This window comes from Aulonocara sp. 'chitande type north' Nkhata Bay, linkage group LG6 (assembly GCF_057382095.1).
Source record: "Aulonocara sp. 'chitande type north' Nkhata Bay isolate Kocher_YH1m ecotype deep benthic linkage group LG6, A_spYH_male_GT1.1, whole genome shotgun sequence".
Taxonomy (NCBI): Eukaryota; Metazoa; Chordata; class Actinopteri; order Cichliformes; family Cichlidae; genus Aulonocara; species Aulonocara sp. 'chitande type north' Nkhata Bay.
In genome coordinates, this window is record NC_141349.1 from 21,700,221 (window position 1) to 21,721,451 (window position 21,231).

General features: G+C 43.0%; 1 protein-coding gene across 2 annotated transcripts in view; it reads right to left on the reverse strand.

The window, feature by feature from the left end:
* The window catches only part of mxd4 (MAX dimerization protein 4), a 23,412-nt gene extending 3,575 nt beyond the window's left edge, over nt 1-19,837 (reverse strand). Inside the window, exons 1-5 of one of the 2 annotated variants that reach the window (XM_086295580.1) lie at nt 19,568-19,832; nt 18,818-18,917; nt 15,461-15,490; nt 2,472-2,586; nt 206-368 (exon numbers count right to left, since the gene is read on the reverse strand). In XM_086295580.1, coding sequence (XP_086151706.1) covers nt 206-368; nt 2,472-2,586; nt 15,461-15,490; nt 18,818-18,917; nt 19,568-19,631 — 472 coding nt within the window. In that variant the 5' untranslated portion in view covers nt 19,632-19,832. Of the gene's footprint in view, nt 1-205; nt 369-2,471; nt 2,587-15,460; nt 15,491-18,817; nt 18,918-19,567 lie in introns of both variants that reach the window. The other variant, XM_086295581.1, reaches the window with a different exon arrangement.
* Between the last annotated feature and the right edge of the window lie 1,394 nt (nt 19,838-21,231).

Genomic DNA, 21,231 nt, shown 5'->3' on the forward strand with positions numbered 1-21,231 from the left:
ACAATGACAAACAACTGCATGTGTGTTACCTCGTTCAGGAATATCAAACATACCTCAACAGTTCAAACTAAGCACTACAGAGACATCTGAGGCACAAAGAACCGGCTCATGGAGAGCGTTTACAGTGTACTCTAATAATACGGCGCGCAATCCATGTCTAAGTGCAATCCAGAAAGGTGTGATTGGCTCTTTAAGGACAGCCTACCTTGCTCTGAGTCGGTGGAGATGGTGGAGCCCATGCTATCGGTGCGAATGCGCTCCACAGATCCGGACACGGAGAGCTGCTCCAGGCGGCGTTTGAGGTAGCGGTGCTCTCTCTGAAGCTGCTCCTTCACATTTAAAGCCTTCCTGTCCTGCTCTTCCAGCTTCTGCACACAAAGCACACACAAAAATGCCGAAAAATTAACGACCATGCTCACCGGATTGGACCACCTCCCCGTTTTTGCTCTGCCTTTAAAGTATGCAACTGAAGTGAAGACCTCTAGTATACATATTTTCTTCCTTAGCATACTTAAGACTGGTTTAAAGGTGTCTGTTCTGCAGACATGGATTTTTTTCATCTGCAACCTCAGTCCATGCCTGTGCAGGGTTCTAGTAATTGCCTTCTCTTTACTGCACACCACATAATACACATGGTTAAACCCACAATCCAGACCAAAAAAGCTTCCTCTGCAGTAAAAGACAACACTTCTTCCTAGTGTGACGACCACAGTATTTTCCTATTGTATCACTGCTGCAGGGTGAAGTATTACTTTAGCTGAAACATGAATATTAGTTCTTGTTTTTGATCTCATCAAGTTAACAAAAAAATTGAAACCAGATTTATCTTCTATCTGCTTTAAATCAGATCTCTGTCAAAGTTACAACACGACCTTGAATTTCAACATTTTATTGGGGAAGTAGCCAAATGACTGTGTGAGGTTCACGGGTTTGAAACTAAAAATAAACTTGAACTCAAAGTCAAATTTTGACTCAGAGTGGGGTTCGATTTTTTTTTTGTGCCCTTATTTGTATATGAAGGTTTTCAGTGGTGAATCAAAGCGAACTCGCGTAAGAAGAAACGGTCGCAATGCCGAGAATTAGCGCAGGTCGTCTGAGCAGAGAGGACATGCTTAGTAAACAGGAAATGAAGGGTTAAAACTCGCTACGTCTGGATTTTCCACCAACCACACTGTTGCTGCTTGTAAACAGCAAGATCAGTGCGGCGTGTCCTAAAGTCTACTTATGGTTGGTCTTCTACAGCACGGGTAGAAGCACTGCTGCTACTTTTTTTAAGCTCCGCTCACTAGTTGCTGCTGCAGAGCATTTTTTAGCACGTCACTTGGTGTCTGTGAAGTGAAACAGTTTAATGAACCATGGAGGAAAAGTTGGCAAAGCCAAATATTAAATACACAATCTAAACATCAGCCACAAAGTCTCCCACATATTTTACTTTGAAGGCTCTGTGTTAAGATTTTTTTTTCTTCTTCTTTTTTGTTTGATTTTTATTTTCATTGAGCACCGATCCATCCTGATTGAACAATTAGAAAACAACGACACACTTAAAGTGCAGAAAAAAATTACTTAGAGGAAACAGGAGAAGTAGAGCATGAAGCTGGTACAGAGAAGATTTTTAGATTACTCTGTTTGCTTAGTCTAGAGGTTCTCATGCTTCTTCTGGTATGACCCCATTTCCAAAAGCAAAAAAAAAAAGAAAAAGTTAAGTCCTCTCACTTGGATCTAATTTTTAATTTAATTTTTCTTCTCTTGGGTGTTCACACCCATGCACAGTGGCTCGGTGCCCCTCCAGGGGGGTCCTCCCCACAGAGGAGCGTCAATAGTTTATTCAGAAAATAAAATATAAGGAAAAAATTCACTCATCATACTGCGAAAGAGTATTAGGGCCGCATTGTGTTATTTTAAGAGTACCCTCTACAAAATGCCTTGTGAGTTAATGAAATTACACTCGAATCAGTTTTAGTAACAAGGAAATGATTTCTCTTTTGGCACTTAAACACAGTGTGGTGACAAATATAAGAATGTTGAACAGATGGTGCAGAAAGCTGCTTCTGGTCAGAAAGAAAAAGCCTCAAAAAATTTCAAAGAGCTGGTCGGATTCATGCAAAATGAAATAGCTGACAATGGACAGATGAGAGGATGCCGATGGTTACACCCTCGTGCGGTACGGAGGGGATATGCTGTGTCACAACACACAATAAGACAGCTGATGTTTGATGTTGTTTCACTAACTCATGTACACAAGGCGTTTTACAGAGCAGCCCTGGCAGTTTGTTTGACTTGAAACGACAACTTCAATCTCCACTTTTTGACTATAATCTTAAAAAGAACGACATATTTTTCTTAAAGTGGCCCTAACACTCCATCAGATAAATGCTTGGTGAAAACATTAAAATGTATGCGTCGCTTAAATCCAACATGCGATGTGCCACGTGAACACTTGAATGATTCATAAGGTTTGTGCATTTTAGTACCTTGATGTGCATCTTGGCCCTTTTTAGCAAGCTCAGAGTGGTGTGTCTCGTGCTGTCTGGACCCAAAGGCACCAGCTTCTTCAACTGCTCCAAGTAGAGCCGTAGTTTGGCACGTCTGCAAGCACACAAGCAAACACAGAAGTGAGTCAGCACACATCCACCGGCAGAAAGTGAGAAAGAACCTCCACAAAACCTCATGCACACACAAAAATCGGTGTGTGCATGAGAAGCACACACCGATTTTTCTTTTTTCCTTTTTACATGTCCTGCTCTCGCGTGCGAATGTTGCGCGATCGTGGCCTGACGCTCTTTTGCACGCTTGGTTTCACTTTGACTCTGGGCTTGACCGTGAGACATTTTCAAAGGGTTGAGGGGTTCAGAGGATCTGTGGTTAGTCATGTTCAAAGCTCCTCATCCACAACAAAGCGCAGGCTGTGCTGTACTTGTGCAAAATTGACACAGATAGTCTTACATTTACTGTCACTGCTGTGCGTAATGATCTGAGACGAGCTACGTCAAACAGTGATTAGTGAACTAATCAAGAGTTCACGAGCAACTGCAAATATTATAATAAAAATAGTGAGATATACTGTGTTAATGATTAGATTGTTAGAAATCCAGCCACGGTTTATCCATCTTCTTCTTGTAAGCTAACATGTGACACACACACACACACACTTTTGGGATTTTCATGTATGCACTTTTCATTTATGAGGTGATTATTCATTCCCCAAACCTGCTCACAATTTTCTGAACACATGTGCACACACTCACTAGCGTATGGGCAGAGTGCCAGTGTGCTACACGCTGACCTAAATATCACTGTGCATAGTATAGTAGTCCCCATACTTTCCAGCACAGCTGTCTGACCGACATTTTCCAAACCTCGTGTGCGCAAAATGGCAAACCCACCGTACGCTAAAACTGAGAAAACGTGCAAAAGAAGAGACAAAAATTAGTCACCAATCAAAATGGCAGCTGTGATAAGGTCGCAGAGCGAAACTGTGAACCCTGCATCCCTGCCAAAGCCCTGCAGGCCAACAACCCTGCCCTGGATCCTCGAGTAAACAGCGTCATTTGGATGTTTATATGAGAGACAGTGAAGACAGAGTTACATTTTTTATGGATACTGTATGTTATTTAAGAGAAGATCCTATCAGCAAGATCCCCTCTCTGACTTTGCTCCATTCAGACTTGTTCAAAAAGGCCTTTGAATCCTCCATTAGTCAAGCTAGTCCATGAACTGTTTCATTCTTCTGAGCTAGCCTTCCCTCCACCACCACCACTACTGCCTTTCTCCTGTTCCTTTGAGGAACTCTGACTATATGGTAAACAAACTCCAACAACACAAGGTCTCCACCAGCCATTGCCGCAGCTTAGATAAACCTAATCAGAGAAATGAGGCTCTCTTTGAGTCCACGGTTAGTGTGCAATCATACACAATCTTTACACACTCTGTGTTTTTTTCTCCCCAGCTCTTTTTCAGGAAGGGCGTCACCTTCATTTTTATGCAAAATGAGACCATCTCAGTAGCCACGTCTGTTTCACTTAGACCTCGACCAGAGACATCTTGTGGGCAATAAATCTGACCAGTCTCACTTCATGCACAGTATCGATTTTGATGGATTTGATTGCACAATTATTAAGAAAATAATCTTAAAAACAGAAAGATATGGCTTTAATAAACAACGTGTCATCTCTCTACAGGTGCACGTAGGTGTGTGAAAGGGTCATGTGAAAGTGCTCTCAGTCTTTTATTACCTCCTCTCCCAGGAGGCAAGTCCGCCTAACCCCCCATCCGCTGAACCCCTTCAACTCTCTGCTCCACCCTGCCAACACTAACACACCCTCATCCCACTGGAAAACAAGTGTCTTCTGAGGACAGGGGTGGGGGCCACCTCCAGCTTACCCCATTCAAGCCACATGAAGCGCTTGGTCTGCAGCCAGGGGAAGCAGGCAGGGAGGAGCAGGAGTTCTGCAGCGGGGTCCGAGTATGTGGATGACTTTCTCTCTGGTTTGAAAAAAGGACCCTTTCAGTGCAGTGTGCTCAGCTGCACTAGGCAGCACTCCATACGCATCATCCAAAGGGTAACTTGAGCCAATGGGCAACCATCTTGCACTTCACCCTGCCCCCACTGCTCTCTCATAGCGAAAAACAAAAAACAAAAACAAGGCGTTTCCCTGAATACTCTGCCCGACTACCCACCTCAAGAAAACTCTTTTTCCGTGTTTTTTCACCAGTGTTATTCACCTCAGGCCCTTCATGTATCCTGGCCTCATATTTTACCTGCCACGCAGAAGAGAGAAGTGTGCCCTGGTGCCCTTTGACCACATAAGAAACAAATGAGCAAAGAGTTAAACGCACAAACTCGCCACCAAAGGGAGAAGACCACACCCATGTTTTCTGCAGCTGCAAAAAAGATAAAAAAATAAAGTGAAATGCTGCCGGGACCAAAATGAAAATATTATTTTGCTAGGGTTGGCTGATTCGCCAAATATGTGGGCTAACAGCTTCTTGGAAAGGGTCTTACATGTAACATTTTTTCGCTTTGTTATGCCGGATTAGTTGCCTTCCCCCAGGATGGGGGACAGAATCGGCTCGGGAAAGACTCAAATATAGCCCACTGGACAGGTTTAGAAAACCTCAAGGAGGCCCCTCCCCTTTTGCCATCCAAGTGTCAGAACACTTTTAATATATACCCAACTTTAATAGCTAAAAATGAGTAAGAAGAATTTGCAGGCCAGAGACAAAATATTTGTTTCCAGAAGCTCTCTGGCTTACAAAGGTTGTGCTTTCAAAATTTGAGTCGATCTTGGTTCAGTCCACACCTGCTATCAAGCAATAATGGGTCAGTCTTTAAGAAGCTTTGGTTTTTATTTTTTCTGCATTCATATGCAATGACTGGTGGAGACCGGTGTCTGTCGGCTGCACCTAAAAAGTTCGTCGTTGCCCCCCTGTGAAGAATTCTTCTCAAATGTGATCTCTGCGGTTAAAGAAAAAAACGTATCTTAGCAGATCTTCAGTTCATGAAACTGGTGAACAAAAACCCACTTGTTCACTATTTCAGATGAGAAGATTGATACTGCTCTGATATCTGAATACTAACTATGAAGGTGAAACCAGCATATGGTTAGCCTAGCATTACACAAAGGTTAAAATGAGGGGAAACACCTAGCTTTTCCCACACCATCCCCACTAGTTAACCTTACAGTAACAAAAGTGTGCACTCTGCCCCGGCCGAGAAGAATCAGGCGCTTAGCTGCATATAATTAAGAGAATTAAACCTGGCACGTGTGTCCCTGAAAGCTCCCTCGCATTAGCAGCAGCAGCAGGGGTTCTCCCGCCACGAGAAATTTTTCTTCAGGAGCACACAGCTGATTCGGAGCGGGGTTTAGGACCCCCTCTCACACAGGTTTGTTATTACTTAAAAAAGCCCCGGTCACGCAGTGTTTATCAGATTGCCTAAAACCGCTGTGCAAAGCATTGCGCGAGGTGAACGCATATGCTATGTTAATGATGGGAAGCAGACTGCCCCCATCACCGGGCCACATGGTTGTGAATCACTGCAAATTTTCCAATTTGTCTGGTTTGAAAATAGGATAGCCTTTGATTTGGGGTTGAGGCAGATTTTGTTTGAAAGGATTGGAGCTTCGTTATACAACAATATCAATATTTGCAAGAGGTCTCCTTTTGTTTGTTTGTTTATAAAAGTTTGCAAATAAAAACTGCTAAAAATGCTAAATCAGACTGCCCCATACTCCTGCCTGCAGTTGAGGATTTAATAGTGAATCTGGTTGATCAACTTGTTTTCTGCCCAGAAATCACCACCTGACTGTTCTCATGTGCTGCCACCACGGGATGATTGTGTCTGATCTCTGGCCTTCCCTCCCCCTCCATCTTTTTTCTCCATCAGCAGCTCAGAGCCAAAACAAAGCACAGACTACGCCGGGGAGGTGAAAAAAAAAAAAGGAACTTTTGCTCAGAAAGCTGCACACTGCTGAAACTGGAACAAGCCAAACCGCTGACTTGCGCTCCAAGGTTGTCGGGTACAGATCAGGCCATTCTCACAGACCTCCTCACACTCTGGGCCTTGGAAGGAAAACAATATATCTTGTTTTCCAGCTCAAGTGCATCTGTGGCAGGCTGGGTGTGCACGTTAGGGGTATTGATGTATTGTGCACCAGAGGAAAAAGGTTGCAGTGACCATTTGTGCAGTGTTTTCGCACACACACACTTTCCTGGTGGACACAGTGTCCCTCAGGAGGCTCCATCGGCACACAAAGGGCCTGAGAAGGCGAGCTAGTGCAAACAACAGACCTTCACCCCTCGCTCACTGTACTGTTTAATGAGCTCACTGCAGCCCAGCACATTCCTCCACCCATATGCACAGGGCTGAGTGGATTGTCTGGCACAGGGCCAGGCCTACTAAACAGAGGTCAAAGGTCATCAGAAGCCATGATACAATGCTAGCTCTCAGTGCTAGAGCTGCCCCAGTACCCAGAAGCAGAAAATGCAACAACTATGCCTGTTTGTTTATTTTCCTTTTGAGCTGAGCCCACAAGACATCAAGATGAAGAAGAGTTTCTGATCAGCTCAGCTTTAAGCAGGCACAGAACTGCAGTCATTCAATCTCAAGACGCATATGAGAGGATACAAAAACTGTGTTCTTGAGGAATTGTTATTCTTATAGTTTTATTCGTTATTCTTACAGCAAAGCTTAAAAAACAAGGCTAAGACCATGTATTTTACCATAGCTGTACATGCACATGCTTGTGGACTTCCTACTGATATTTTGTACTTGTCCACTTCAGGTTTTACCTCCAAATAACCTGCAGTAGTTAGTTTGGGTTATCATGTGATTACATTTGTTTTTAAATAAGTTTCTTTAACCTGAAGGTTTGCTTTAAACCCATGTGACTCTCTGACTGCTTGTTTGATTATATGACATAACCGCAGACTGCATATAAAAGATGGACACAGGCACCGTGATGTCATACATTCAAGTCACATTTTAAAGCCACTTTTAACCTTTTGGTTGTTTGTGTTTTTTCCCCCAGATCCAGAAGTGCTAAGTATCACACAGACTCTGAAACCCAGTAGTAAGTACAATTAACCACAGCAGAGCTTGTTATTAGTCAGAAAACAGCACCATAAACACGGTCGACAGGTTGCAGCTCAGAGAGCGAATTTGCAGCCAAGCATGAACAGCCTAGTCACCATAAACTTGACATTGAAAACGACCACGCCCCCTTTTATTGCATAAAAAATGTACTACCTGTACAGTTACCATCCATGCAGCCATAGAAACCAAAACTATTTTTTGTTGTTAGCTATAAACATGGCAATTTCTGCTACAGGTTTATATCAGGCTGAATATATCTTCAGGAGTGAGAGAGCAGGGAAGTTGAGACCCTGCCCAGTGGCCTGCCGACAGAAACACAAGACACACCCAGCCTTTATTAGTCTCACTGTCACCCTGCAGGTCAGCCCCGTAAGCGTTCCCATTTAACAGCGATCTCACGGAAAACAAGACGGCAGAAAAATAAGACACGCTCATGTGAAACTGACAGAGTGGTTCACCACGCTGCCCACGCCAGTGAGAAGAAAGGCACGCACCGAGGCGCAGGGAGACACAAGAAGTCTTTATCTCGCTCATATGAAATGTCAGTCGTCTGGGACGAGTTATGTTTGTTTTCTGTCATCGGGGACGCCACACCCACACGCCCACTGTGTGCAGTGACAACTCTGTAAGGTGAGACAGACGGATACAAGTCCCCCATAAACACATTCTCCTGACGGCAGGAACATGGAGCTCGCTCTCACATGACTCTGCTCTCACACGCGAGGAGCAAACAGAAACCTGAAAACACACACACGATTGCAGCAAAGCAGGCAGAGGGAGGTTACTTCACTTATCGGTGAATTACTCTAAAGGAAAAGCTCAGCATGCTTTTCTGGTGATTAAACAACAGGAAAGAGTAGAAGCAGTGTGTTGCTCACTCACTGTAGTACAATTTCCACAAAACAAACTGGAATTTCCACGGGGCATGCTTGGGAATGCCAAGTAATTAGATTCATTTGATTGTTTTCGTGTACTCAAACAATCCCCCCTGTGCGAGCGAGGATCATTACAAAATCCCTTTCTCAGCACAGCCAGCTTACTGCGGTGTTAACAGAGAAACAGATGTCAAACAGATTTTAAAGGGGAGAGCGTGCGAGCGAAACAGAGATGGCGGAGGCTTAAAAATAGAGGAAGGTTTTTTCTCTGCACATCCCATTTCAATGCCAACGTCAGATGACAGACCTGGACATTAATTGCCTTTCCCTGCGTGCCATGAAAAGTGCATCTCGCAAATCTTGGGACAGACTAGCAGAGACAAGTTCAGCAAGCACCATAAACACGTTCCCCTGACATGGGGCGCTCTGGTTTTATAATGGTCCTTGTCAATGATTAACATGCAGGAATCTAGTGGCATGAGAGAGGATTCCTGGCTCCATGTTGACTGTAAAAGTTGGAGTTGTTTACATCTGAAGGAGGGTTTTAGAGCAGTGGGGTGGGGTCCTGCATGAAGGTCTGGGCCTGCCTACGAAAAAATCCAGAGGGGTCAGGAAAAGAGGAAAGAAGAGATTTCCACTACCTTCCACTTTTATGTTGTTTCTCCAAGTAGCTGATTTAGAGCTCGCTTACCAAAAGGTTTAAAACTACTGCTGGACAAAAGTGCAAAACCAGAATGCCTGCAGCTGTAATCTTGCCTATCAGTGCATAATCATACAAACATTCACTTGGGGCTCACTTGTGCCAAAAAAGCAGACAGCGCTGAATGCGAAGCATTCTAGTAATACTCGGCCTGCTAGTTCTGTGACCCCACCTGCCATCCATCTTCAAACTTTCCCCATAAGCCGCTTCTCTTATTTAACTCTGCATTCCAGTGTATGTGTGTATGCTCCGCTGACCTGAATTTCAGGGTGCCTGGCTGACACACATAACAGCCACGTCCTACACTGCCTCAAGTTCCTCCCTTCAGCAACACTCAAGAATGTCTTTGTCTCCTCCTTCTCCACCTCCTCCTCAGCCATGGCCGAACCATGAATGGTTCAGTCATCGCACTTCTGTGTCTAGTTGCGTCTTTCTTTAATTGCTCTCTTTTTCCTATCCTGGAAACCCCAAAGCTATTCACACACCTTGTTAAAGTGCATCCTACACTGCTGTTTTTTTATGAGCACCGACTGTTTTGTGCCAACGAGCCGAGTTTACTGCGGAGAACACAGTAACACCTGAGCTGGAACGAGAACATTCTTTTGTAAATGTAGGTCTGCGGTGGCCTGAAATATTTGCATTACGTGTAAAGATACCCCCCGCGCCTCACCCACCCGCCAGAGCAGATCGTCCACGGGCTTTACAAAAAACCGGGTTTGATGAACTTCTTAAAGCTGGGTGACCTCAGGGTGGAGAAAATTCCACATGGGAGCACTGCTGCTGACGTCCAGCTGTGGCCTGTTTGTTACCCTTTAGTCACACACAGCTCAGCTACAAACCCAGACTGTCCCATGCCTGGATAAGTAAACACACACACACACGTTTGGACAAACCTTTTCTTTTACACGCCAACATGGCCACATGTATTAGGACAAAGCATCAGCTAACCCAAACTTTACTCTCTTTACCTATGTTCTTCCAGGTAACGACGCAAACTAATAAGGACTACGTTTGTTACATTTTGATTGTAAGTTGACAGATATATAAGATTTTTTTTAAGTTGAGTCATCCAACAGGATTTAGTGCCATAAGACAAAAATCCACTATGGAATTTTTAATCCAAGACAGAACTAGACCTCCTACGCCTTGTTTAGGCTCTAAAAAGTCAAATGTTGCCACTGACTTATTTTTAGCGTACACACATACGTCTGAGGAGTAGTCCCCAGCAGTTGTGTATTCCTTTACCTCTAAGCTGACTGTTGAAGCTGGGAGTGGCGTAACTCCCAAGTTGATTGCGTTTCAGCATTCGTAGTAGCGGTCGGAAAAGCGAGGAAAAACTGGATTTGTTTTTGCTCATACATAAAGTAGAGTCATTCATGCATCTCAAGCGACATAATGCAATCCCTGTTTTTTTAAAAACACTGCTGTAGCACGTTGGTGGACAGAGCCCCGTCACTGCTCAGTGCATGCTTTTTTGAGCGTGTCGCAAACACTTAACAGTGCGTTTGTGACACTTGCAGACAGTTTACATTTTTACTACTGTTTACATGCTCTGTCAACATCTTGGATTGTGATGTCATTGGTGGGGCTTTTCTGACTTTCCCAGTTGACAATTCCAACTTGGAAGTCGTGATTTCTGATTTCCCACTTCAAATGGAGCGCACCATTAGATCAGAGAGAGAACTGCAGGATGAGGCCTGTCAAAGTTCAAACTAAGCCTCTTCTCCCCCTCCAGTCTTTGCTTGTCTAGATTTTATTTTTATTCCCACTGCATCTTTAACTCAACCCAGATTGTTCTGTTTCGTCTGCAGACAGTTTTTTTGTGTGTGTGTTTTTTTACACTTTTCAGTTTTATGTCACTTTAAAAATGTCACCTTGAATTTTTTACACAATTTTAAAATCAAAACCATCAACTACAATAATGGAAAAATAATTTCCGGCCTTTAAACTATTCCAGATAATAAAAGAAAAACTTAGTTATCCATATAGTCGACTATATGTAGTTGACTCTTTCAGCACTGGCTGATTCAATCTCATGACAAATAACAACATCCTTGCTCTACAGGTTCTGTAATTAGACTGCGTACAAGACATCATTAACTACAATGATTCCTCCATGATGCCAACAAAAAGGGGAATTTAACTGGCATTGTGACAGCAGGGAACTAAAGTGCACATGCAGTCACATGTGAGGACGTCACACCAAAACCAAAACTGGAAGGAAAAAATGAAAACTTTCCAAACTTTAATTACGTAGCAGCCCCTGAGAGGCAAACATGACATTTAACTTCAAAATAAAAAATAAGCAAAACAAGCAGGATATACAGCAGCCCTTAAAAGCAGCGTTGCACATTTACAGGATAAACATAGGTATAAAATCGAAGACACGACAAGGATTTATACCTCAAAACAGGAGAAATGGGAACAGATGAGTTTTGTCACTAAGAAAAAAAGAGTGAGAAGGAAGAGAGCCCTGCCCCTCCTTCTCTTCCTCGCTGCCTCAAGTTTCTGCTGACTCAGGGGCTTTTAGTAGGGCCGAAAAGGAGAGCGAGAATAAGGAGAAGGAAGAGGGAAAAAAAGACAGATAACAGAAAAGACAGATGTGGACTCTGGAAAGTGGGGGTGGGGCAAAGAAAAGATGTCAAGGAGGTGAAGTAACAGGGCCGTGGATGGGCATCCCTCCCACCAGCACGCTGCCGTAACTCAAAGAGGTGCTGCCCGGCCGGCATAGACACACATAAGTGTGCTTCACTCGAGGAAAAAAGGACCTGCTCACTGCCAAAAAAAAGTGATTCATTCACAGCTGGGAGTAGAAGAAACATGGAGAGTAAATTTAATTAGAGAGAAGACTAGACCATGACAAATGGAGGGCTTGCTCCCGTGTCCATGAAGTGCATGTAAATTTAAAGCCGAGTTCAATGGGTGCTCCACAGTTGCTGCACATTGTCTGCAGTGTGATACAGAGCGTAGTGTAAGAGGATACTGTTTGTCGAAATCAGCCTGCAAACTCGTGAGCTTCGCTACGATCTCGAAAAACTGAAACCAAGAGCACCTGAGAGCCAAAATGGGTGGGGATAAAAATAGAACTCTAAATATTTCTCTTTTCTTTTTCGATCGAGGCAGGCATGGCAAACATACCAGACAGCTTAGATTATGCAGACTGGACTTGGGCTTCCTGTAAACAGGTGATATGTGGGAAAGTAAAACATCTAGTTTCGTAATTTCTTGGCGTTGCTTGAAAAGGAAACTTGAGCTGTCATAAGCGTGATCAAAAGCGGTTAAAGTCAGAAATGGGAAGGAAGCAATGCTCGTGGAGAACAAACACACTGCACTTAAGTTTCACATAGACTCTGAGCTGATGCTCTGCAGGTCTGACGAGGGAAGGAAAAAACAAAACAAAAAGCAGCACAGTCATTCAAGAGATGGTCTATAGAGAGCTGTCACAGCTAAAAATCAGGCTGCAGCAGATAAGTGTCAGGACAGCCGACTCTGTGGGACTCCACATCCACGAAGCAGCTGACTGACTCTGATAATGGGACACAAATATATGCAGGGTGTCTCCGGAGCAGCTGCCAGAGACACCTAGCATGCACGAGGTCAGCGAACGGTACCCAGAGAGCCAAAAAGTTCCAACTTAATCAGCTTCATATAACAGCAGCAATGAATAGTTGATTAATCATTTAGCTGATTATTCAGCAAATGTACCGATTAGCCACACCGTTTCAGTCTTGGCTGCATGTGGAAAGTTTGGTATCTTTGTTGACAAACAGTTCTAAAAAATAATTTTAAAGTAATCAATAAATAAATAAAAAACAATAAAAAAGTAATAACCAAACAAAAAAAATCTTAAAAGATGAAAACCACCTTCCAAACTTGTTTGACATCAGGTCTTTCCCAATTTCAATCAACATTTTCCAGTTTTATCTCCTTTATTTTAACATCTGTTGTTAATGAAACAAAATAATTTCATATTTTTTTGTCAACTGCTCAAAGTTAAAAACTGCATACTAAAGTGTTCCCTTATTTAATAAAATCTGGTTAGAGGACATTCTCATGCAAGAAAACGTGATTTTGGTACTATTACATGCGATGCCTTTCGGCCTCTAAGGAGACGTTCATCCGCCACCTTATCTACCTCGTGAATGTATAGTACAAGGATTGCTCTGTGCAGCAGCGGGGGAAACAAAAACAACACACGAAGAAACAAAGACAGTGAGTCAGGCCTCAAACAGCAGCCACCTCCCTGGAGTCGCGTCCAAGGACGTGTGGGAGGTACAGATTTCTGAGGCGATACTGCAGATCAAACAGGGCTGATGCTTTAAGCAGATACCCCTGAACTGGTCATACATTCATTAAACTGGTTGAACAGGACACCTAAAGACTTTTGGTTTTCTTATGAATCAGAAGTTAAAAATTCTTTTGTTGAGCATGTCTGTTAAAGCTCTTCTCTTTATATCTTTAAGCTACAAATCAAATGTGAGAAGCTCGTCAGAAAGGTTCATTGCAAGTTTCATATACTAGGTAATCTGACTCTGAGGCCAGCAGCTGAATATTCAAGGCTTCATATATCTAGGATAAGGCGTCTTAGTCCATCTGTCGGTGTGGAAGAGGAAGTCTTAAAAATTCAAAAATAAATTTGCGCATGAACAATGTAAAATGCTAAATCTTCATTGGATGATAGCTACTGGTTATCAGATATAGACTTTCCGTGTGACTGCAACAAAAGCCTGATCACGATTGATAACGTGGTCAAGTGGCATGCCAGATTCTTGATAGTCATACGCAAATGTCCGTTTACAAGTTTGAGGAAAACATTCTTCAAGTTGCTCATTTTGTGCCGCCATTAGCTTTAAAAAGAAAATCAAAAGGTACTTGAGCAAAAATTGCCTCATTTTAGAAGCTCAGAAGTCTCTTTTTTTGTCAGTTATAAAAAACTATTAGTAGTTTCAATGTTGCGTATTAGTCACACGACGGTCGCTAGTACAACAGACATGGCTGTGCCAAAAGGCGGAGTCTGAGCCTTGTTAACACCTGTATAGTGGCTGACCATGTAATTTGTGGCCACGCTTTCAGACAGGGGTTTGACTCAGGGTGGACCACGTGGCAAAACCTTGTGACCATGCAGCCCTGTCATTTCAAATAAGAGGGTGGAGATGTTTCCACACAAACGGGCATGGTGAATGCAAAAACAGGAAAAAACACAAGGCATGAAATTATACAGAATAACTCCTCGCTTGTCACAGGTGATGATGCAATGTGACGGCGTGTTTGAACGCAACTTTATTCTTCAAAGGGCTTCTTCTTCTTTTCCTTCCATCATGGAATCAGTGACATGTCTGTCATGAAAACTCCGCTTTTTCAGAAACTCGTGGCTGCGGTGATGACAAAGGAAGTGAGTAAACCCTTTACTGGCACCCACTTTTGTCAGTTTGACTGGACGTCACAGGCGCTTGGTAACCAGCCACACCCATCGTCGGACATGAGGTAACTCCTGTGTCTCAACACCTGCAGTGTAATCAGCCGGGGCCTTCCTGTGCCTCGCAGGTCAGGGAGGAATATGTCCGGGCTTGTTTTTCCCTCTGCCACGCACATCCATTACTCACTCCCGGCCATGTGACTGGCCTTCATCGTGGGTGACAGCATGTGTCATGCTCGCTCACACACGCAAACACTCACACACCCTTTTCAGCCACTGCTCACATGCTGATAGTCACATCAGCTGTTTTCTTATTCCTGTCTGCAAGGCAATTTTTAAAGAATCTACTCTGAAGCAGCAAGGCCTTTTTGATATCAAAGAGACGTTTGCTTCCTGACAAGAAACTCTAAAGCTGTGAAGTAAAAAAACACAAACCCCACACACACAAGCAAACCATGAGCTGCGATTCTGTGCCTCCAGGAAGGAGAAAAAGCCCAATTTCAGTGCTGAATGATAGGTGAAGTCCAGATTTACTGCTTTTCTTTTCAAAGTGTCAGTCTGGGCAGGATTATAACCCAAGATTCTTCCTTACAAGGACACGAGTTTCATCCGTGAAACGGAGACAGCGTGAAGGTGCTCTTTGAAATCAGGTTATTATCTGTTTTTCAGGCACAAGAATTAACAGATTAAATCTTTGGCTCTTTGAAGACGACCTCTGATCTGATCTGTCGTACTAGTGTTTCTGATTTGGAGAAAATACCTGAAAGCCCCCATGAAGCTCTTCAATTACTACCTATGTCAGGAACTAAAAGACACACGCACTCAACACACAATCAAACACGGGCAAGGTCGAGGGGGGTCAGATGTCATCTTACCTGTGTTTCTCCAGCTCATTGTGCGATGATCTGAAATGACAAAGATGACTGTCAGGGCAGGAATACTACACTACTACTACTAAAATACTACAAAAAAATCATCTGACATGACATCAGATTCTGTATAATAGTGAGAGGCTTAGTTAGTACACGTTTTCATCAGAGAGCAAGGCAGATGAAAGCAATTTGGGCAAATATGTTAAGTAACAGATCTGAGAAACAATCAGAAAAATGTGTGTCAAGAGATCAAAGAGAAGCCTAGATTCATCTCTATGTTCTTGCTCTTCTGCCTTCCGGTGGCTGTAGGCCTTAAGCATTTGAATGCTGCTGTACTATAAGAAATAAATGCAGTATTTTAATGCTTAAAACAGGACAAATTTGTTGTCTATGGATACCAGTCAGGTGGATCAAGGGCACAGACATGCAAAGACTGGGAAATGTATGATAAACGACTTCTAAAATCTTTTCCCATTTCTGTGGGACATCTGTCAGAGAGCACGCACACGAGGGCAAAAATGGCCCTGAGAGAGAGAGCTGTATCTGTGACACAGCCTGCCTGCCCCCCTCTACACATATACAAACAGCATCCACGCACCACTGCCCCCGCCGCGGCTGCTCAGCGTGGACACGGGATGAAAACACTCTCAGACGTCTGGAGGCCCGGACGCCACAGAATTCATCAGTGTGTGGGCTATTCCGAGGAGAACCCCTATTATGACACGCAGCCAGAAGCGGCGAGGGCACTGCGGTCCATCTGAAACAGGCCCTCTGTTCATGAGACCGTCATGGATACCACGGCAATAAAAACAAAAACAGCAACAACAAAAGGGACAGACTGACAACAAGCCTTTTCACATTTTCCACTGTTTGAGGCGCCCTTGTGCTCGCGAAGCACTGGTTCCCACAGCTGTGTGCCACAACGCCGTCCTGCGCACCAAAACGGGTTACAGCTGACCGTGCGACTGCTATAATGTGGCGTCTGCACAAAATCATCCCGAAAGACAACACAGGATGTTGGGCGGCTGATCTTAGAAGCCGACAAAGAGCCATCGTGGAGGAAGTTGTGCAATTCAAACCTGCACAAATCAGGGAAATGTCCCAGTCAAAGCACAGGGCACGACCAGGAAATCATTCCGAGGAAGAGAATGTTCACAGACCTGTAACTACAGCAGGTTAGCCCACACCTTTACATGTTATGTAAAACCACAGGATGGCATGAGGAGGACTTTTACATGTCATAAAATCATCCTCTAACAATCAGAGGCATTTAAAATAAGCCTTTTATCACTTTTTTATGAGCTACAAATGGCCAAAAGGCAAGCTGGGAGGACTCAAAAAGTTTTCCTACATTCAAATCAAGGAATTAGAGGAGGAAAACGAAGTCAGCTGACCTAAATTTTCACATATGGTGTGACAGAGCGATGAAGCAGGGTAATAACAGCCTTTAAGTAAACGCTTTAACACACATTATCCGTGTTAGGTTGCAGATGTAACATTAAACATTACTGCTTTGTTCTGATTTTATAACTAGGAGCCTGCATCAGCTCCTGTCTACACTTAAAGAAAAAAAAAAGAAGCTGAGGGCGAGTGTAAAAAGGGAAACGGCGTAACGGGGGTGGGGGATGTGCCCCAAGCTCTGTCACGAGAAAAAAGTATGGAAACGCAGGCCTGGCTGCATGAAGCCCAGCGAGTGGTCTGGTGTTTGTCATATATGCTTGCGTAGATGCCCGCCTTATTCAGGCGCCGCACCCACCTGCCACATCCACACCACACCCCTTCACTCGATCACACGGGTGTACACAAAATATAATGCACGTTAACTTGTGGATTAGAGGAATGTGGAAGGTGCTGCTTTCACATTTCTGCCAAACGAGTGCAAGTATCACTTTCATATCAGAACACCCACACGTTGTAAACAGGAGTGGAAGTTAACAGAGACAATGGGAATGGAGCCACACTAAAAGTCTGATACCCATGTCAGAAATGCGTGCAAAAACACTTTTGTTATTTTGTTTATTTAATGCTGTTTTATTCATTTCTGTGCCAGTTAAATCAAAATATTATTAAGTATCATCTGCAATTATTTGAAGCCTTTTCGCTCTTCATCTTAAGGGGTTTATCTACAGAGCTATCTTTTCAGCAGTCACCTGACACAAAACTGGCGTGACACGGAGGACAAAAAACAGCAACTGGCGTCAGCAATCGCCACCTTATTTGCTGATTCCGATGCTCTGTGTCACCCTTCGTAATCACACTACTTTCTAGCGTACATCTACATGCACTGTCGTAACCATCAGACTCACTGCCGAGCCATTTCCACACTTTGCTTCCCTAAACTATTATTAGCCAATGCTTTTTTCCCTTCTTTTTTTATCTTTCACTTTATTAAATCAGATCGTAATGTGTTAATCTTCTAAGGAACGGAACTAGATTGACACAATCATTTCAACAATAGCCTGTTTACTGTAAATGAGACCGAAGGGCAACCAAATTTGCATGTAGCCTAGAAAGCAAGTTTCTCCATGCCTGGTGGGGATGGGAAAAAAAAGCTGAACACTAAATGGATCCAGCCTCTGAAATGTGAGGATTTCCTGCTTTTCTTTGTCACATGGCCTACTTTTAGTTGAAAGTTTGGATGGTTTTATTTTTGCTTTTAGAAAGCAAACATAAGCCTGCACGGGTGTTTTAACTTCATAGGTCACACATTACACAGCCACACATTAATTGCCATGATTGTTTTTAAATGACCTTTAATCTGCCAATGGCACTGGTCTGAGAAGAAGAAGCAGACAAACCGAAACTGAAAGCTATGCCGTGCACTTATGTAATATATTTCGCTTTAACTTCTTACACAGCTGCAAAATAAAGGGGTTAAACTCGGTGGGAGCAACTCAATCCTCCAGACAACACCAGTAATGAACTCTGGGTGTGCTGGGCTGAGGTTCCCTTTCCTTTCCAAATATCAATTTACTTCCATCAGAAGCACGAAAGCTTAAACGCAACAACCACATAAAAAAAAGACATACACACATTTGTTTAAAAGCTTCACACAATTCCAGAGGTTGGATGCAACTGTGTGAGACAAGGTGCAGAAACGAAAGGTTACGGGCGTATGCGGTGTTCTCTCTCCTCTCAGAGATAGGTGTGAGTGAAACAGAACAGTGAGAGCAGCAGGCTTGACAGTGTACGCGTGGCACTGTTTACTGGAGAGCCCAAAACAGAGAGCCCAGCCCAGGCAGCAGACAGGAGAGTGAGACAGCGTGTGTGTGTGAGAGAGAGAGAGTGAGTGTGTGTTTTTATAAGCTGGCATGAAGTCAGAAATAAAGCTGGGGGGAAGGGAGAAAGGATTATATTTACCTATTATTCTGAGTTTTTTTGGAAATTGGCGAGGCTTTCGTTTTCTTTCGGGAAAACTCGGCGCTGTACGGTAAAACCGAGGCATACCCGTGCTCTGCTTCTGTAAACACAGAAAGCAAAATGAGTGTTACATTTAAGCTTGGTCTGCAAGGACGGCAAAGCAAATAAACAAAAACAATTACAATCATCCTAATAATAATAGATGACAGTGAGTCATTTTGGAGAAATAGTTGAGACGTGAAATATCAACCGGGGACTCAATTAAAGAGGAACAACACGTAATAAATCATTAATAAGATCGATTAAAGTGCAGTCTTTTTTCTTTCTTTTTTAGCACCGAGGTCTATATTATGATATAGCCACCGCTGCATAACGATTTCTGTCCTATATTTTCAATGTCAGGCTTGTTTACTCATTTTCTTACATCCAAATCCAAAGGAAAAACACTCGATTGCAACAACACACATTCGGAAATGATACTAACATATTTTATAAAAAATGACACACTATAAATTAAACATTTACACCTATCACTGTCTAGCATACAGACTCCCAGAGTGCAGCTTGCACCCATCGCCTGGTCTATGTCCCATTGTCTGTAAAGTGACATCATACCTGCACTATGGCAGTGCACGTCAAAACGTAACAAATTATTTAAAAAAAATGAAGTTAGTTGCCGTCCCAATCCCCATTTACGACATAATTACTGGCTTAGAAATGCTGACAACTTGTCTGTTTAGCTTGAAATACCTCTGTCTCTTCTTTCCAAGTACTCTGCAGCTTCCAGCAGAATTAACAAGGAATTAAGCTCCATCTTGTTGTTGTCTCGTTATTTAAAAAAATAGAAACTACTTAGTCATAAAGTCATAAAATGAATGGAATGAAAACGTTAAAAAATGTTTCAGAGCGGTATGTATGCGCAGCTACGTTCACTTCTGAGTCTTTGGTGACTCCAAACTACATATCAACAGCAGCTAACTAAAACTCACTGAAATGACTGATGGAAGCGCTGGCCAATAGGAAAACCGTATAGGCAAACGTTTGGCATTCGTCTCAACCAATAATTCGGCGGAAACTATAAGATCCGACTCTATTGGCTGAGCGCAGTTAAAGCGAGCAGGGACATGCCCTAGCAACAAGCCTGAGCTGTCCGCCTTCTCAGTACATGATAGGGTTGAGGCGGGAAAATAGCCCTCTGATTGGCTGGAAGGAAGTCTTGGGCGTGTGCTACGGTTGAACTTGGGATGTTGTTTTGGTTGCCAAATTTAATGACTTCTCAAAAAGTATGCTTTTGGTCTTGGACTTTAGCGTAAACTGCCCCCTCCGGTCTGTTAGTCAACAAGGTCTATTTTTTTGTCTTCCGTTAAATATACGTCAGCAATTTCACGTATGCGTGTGTGACATGAGAAAATTTTTCAGTATTCGTGTTCATTTCCTGCCCAAGTCATTGTGAAAGTCTTTTATGAGTCTGCAGAAAGTATGCAGGCTTTACTGGTGCAAAAGATATGAGATGAACTACTTTTCTTGTCTGGTATTTTGAGGAAAATAAAGATAGTTCCTTTGAAATTCTCTCAACTCGTTTTTACAAAGCAGTTTTAAAAAAGCAAAGCATCCACCTTGAGGTTTAAAAAAAGTCTCTGGTTTTGTCCAGTCCAAGTCCTAATAAACCCAAGTCCTCAAAATAAAATAACATAAAATAAAACTCACCTAATTTAGTGCCGTTAAAATACCCCCCCCCCCCCCCCTTTTTTTTTTCTAAAACTTTAAGGTCATGATTCATCACTCAGCATATTTCAAATCGTGTGACTCCAATTTTTCTAGTTTTATCTCTGATAGCAGCTTTTTCTGTCTGCAACACCTTTAATTTCATCTGCAAAAGTGCATCAGAAGCGAAGCCCAGTGTTTATTAATTTTCAGCTGTGTAGGCTTGCAGCTGAACTTTGGGTGTTGCAATTGCTGGAGCAATAAGGGGGATGCCTGCAGATGCTTCGCATGGCTGGCAGTTTATGTTTCTAGCAGTCAGATATTAGATTGTTGGGAGTGCTTTCTGAAGAAATACCATTGAGGGGGAAGTGACTTTCAGTGTGGATGATGAGGAAAAGGTACTTGTTGTACTTTATTGATACTATGTGTTTCACAGGGTCTTTGTGGTGCTTAAACTGCAGGCAGTATATCATGAATTGCAAGATTTAATACAATACACATTAAGTCTGTGACAGTCAGCAAGTTTACAAGTGCGATGTGCAAAGAAAAAAAAAAGAGTACAGCTAAAATGTGTGAAGCTGTGTACGGGTGCCACAAGCAGCCAAACCAACTCAAATTGAAATATATGTAATATCTACCATCTTTATAAAAACACACAGAAAACAGGCTAAATCTTGAATATCATCTTTATAAGCATTATATTAACCGTA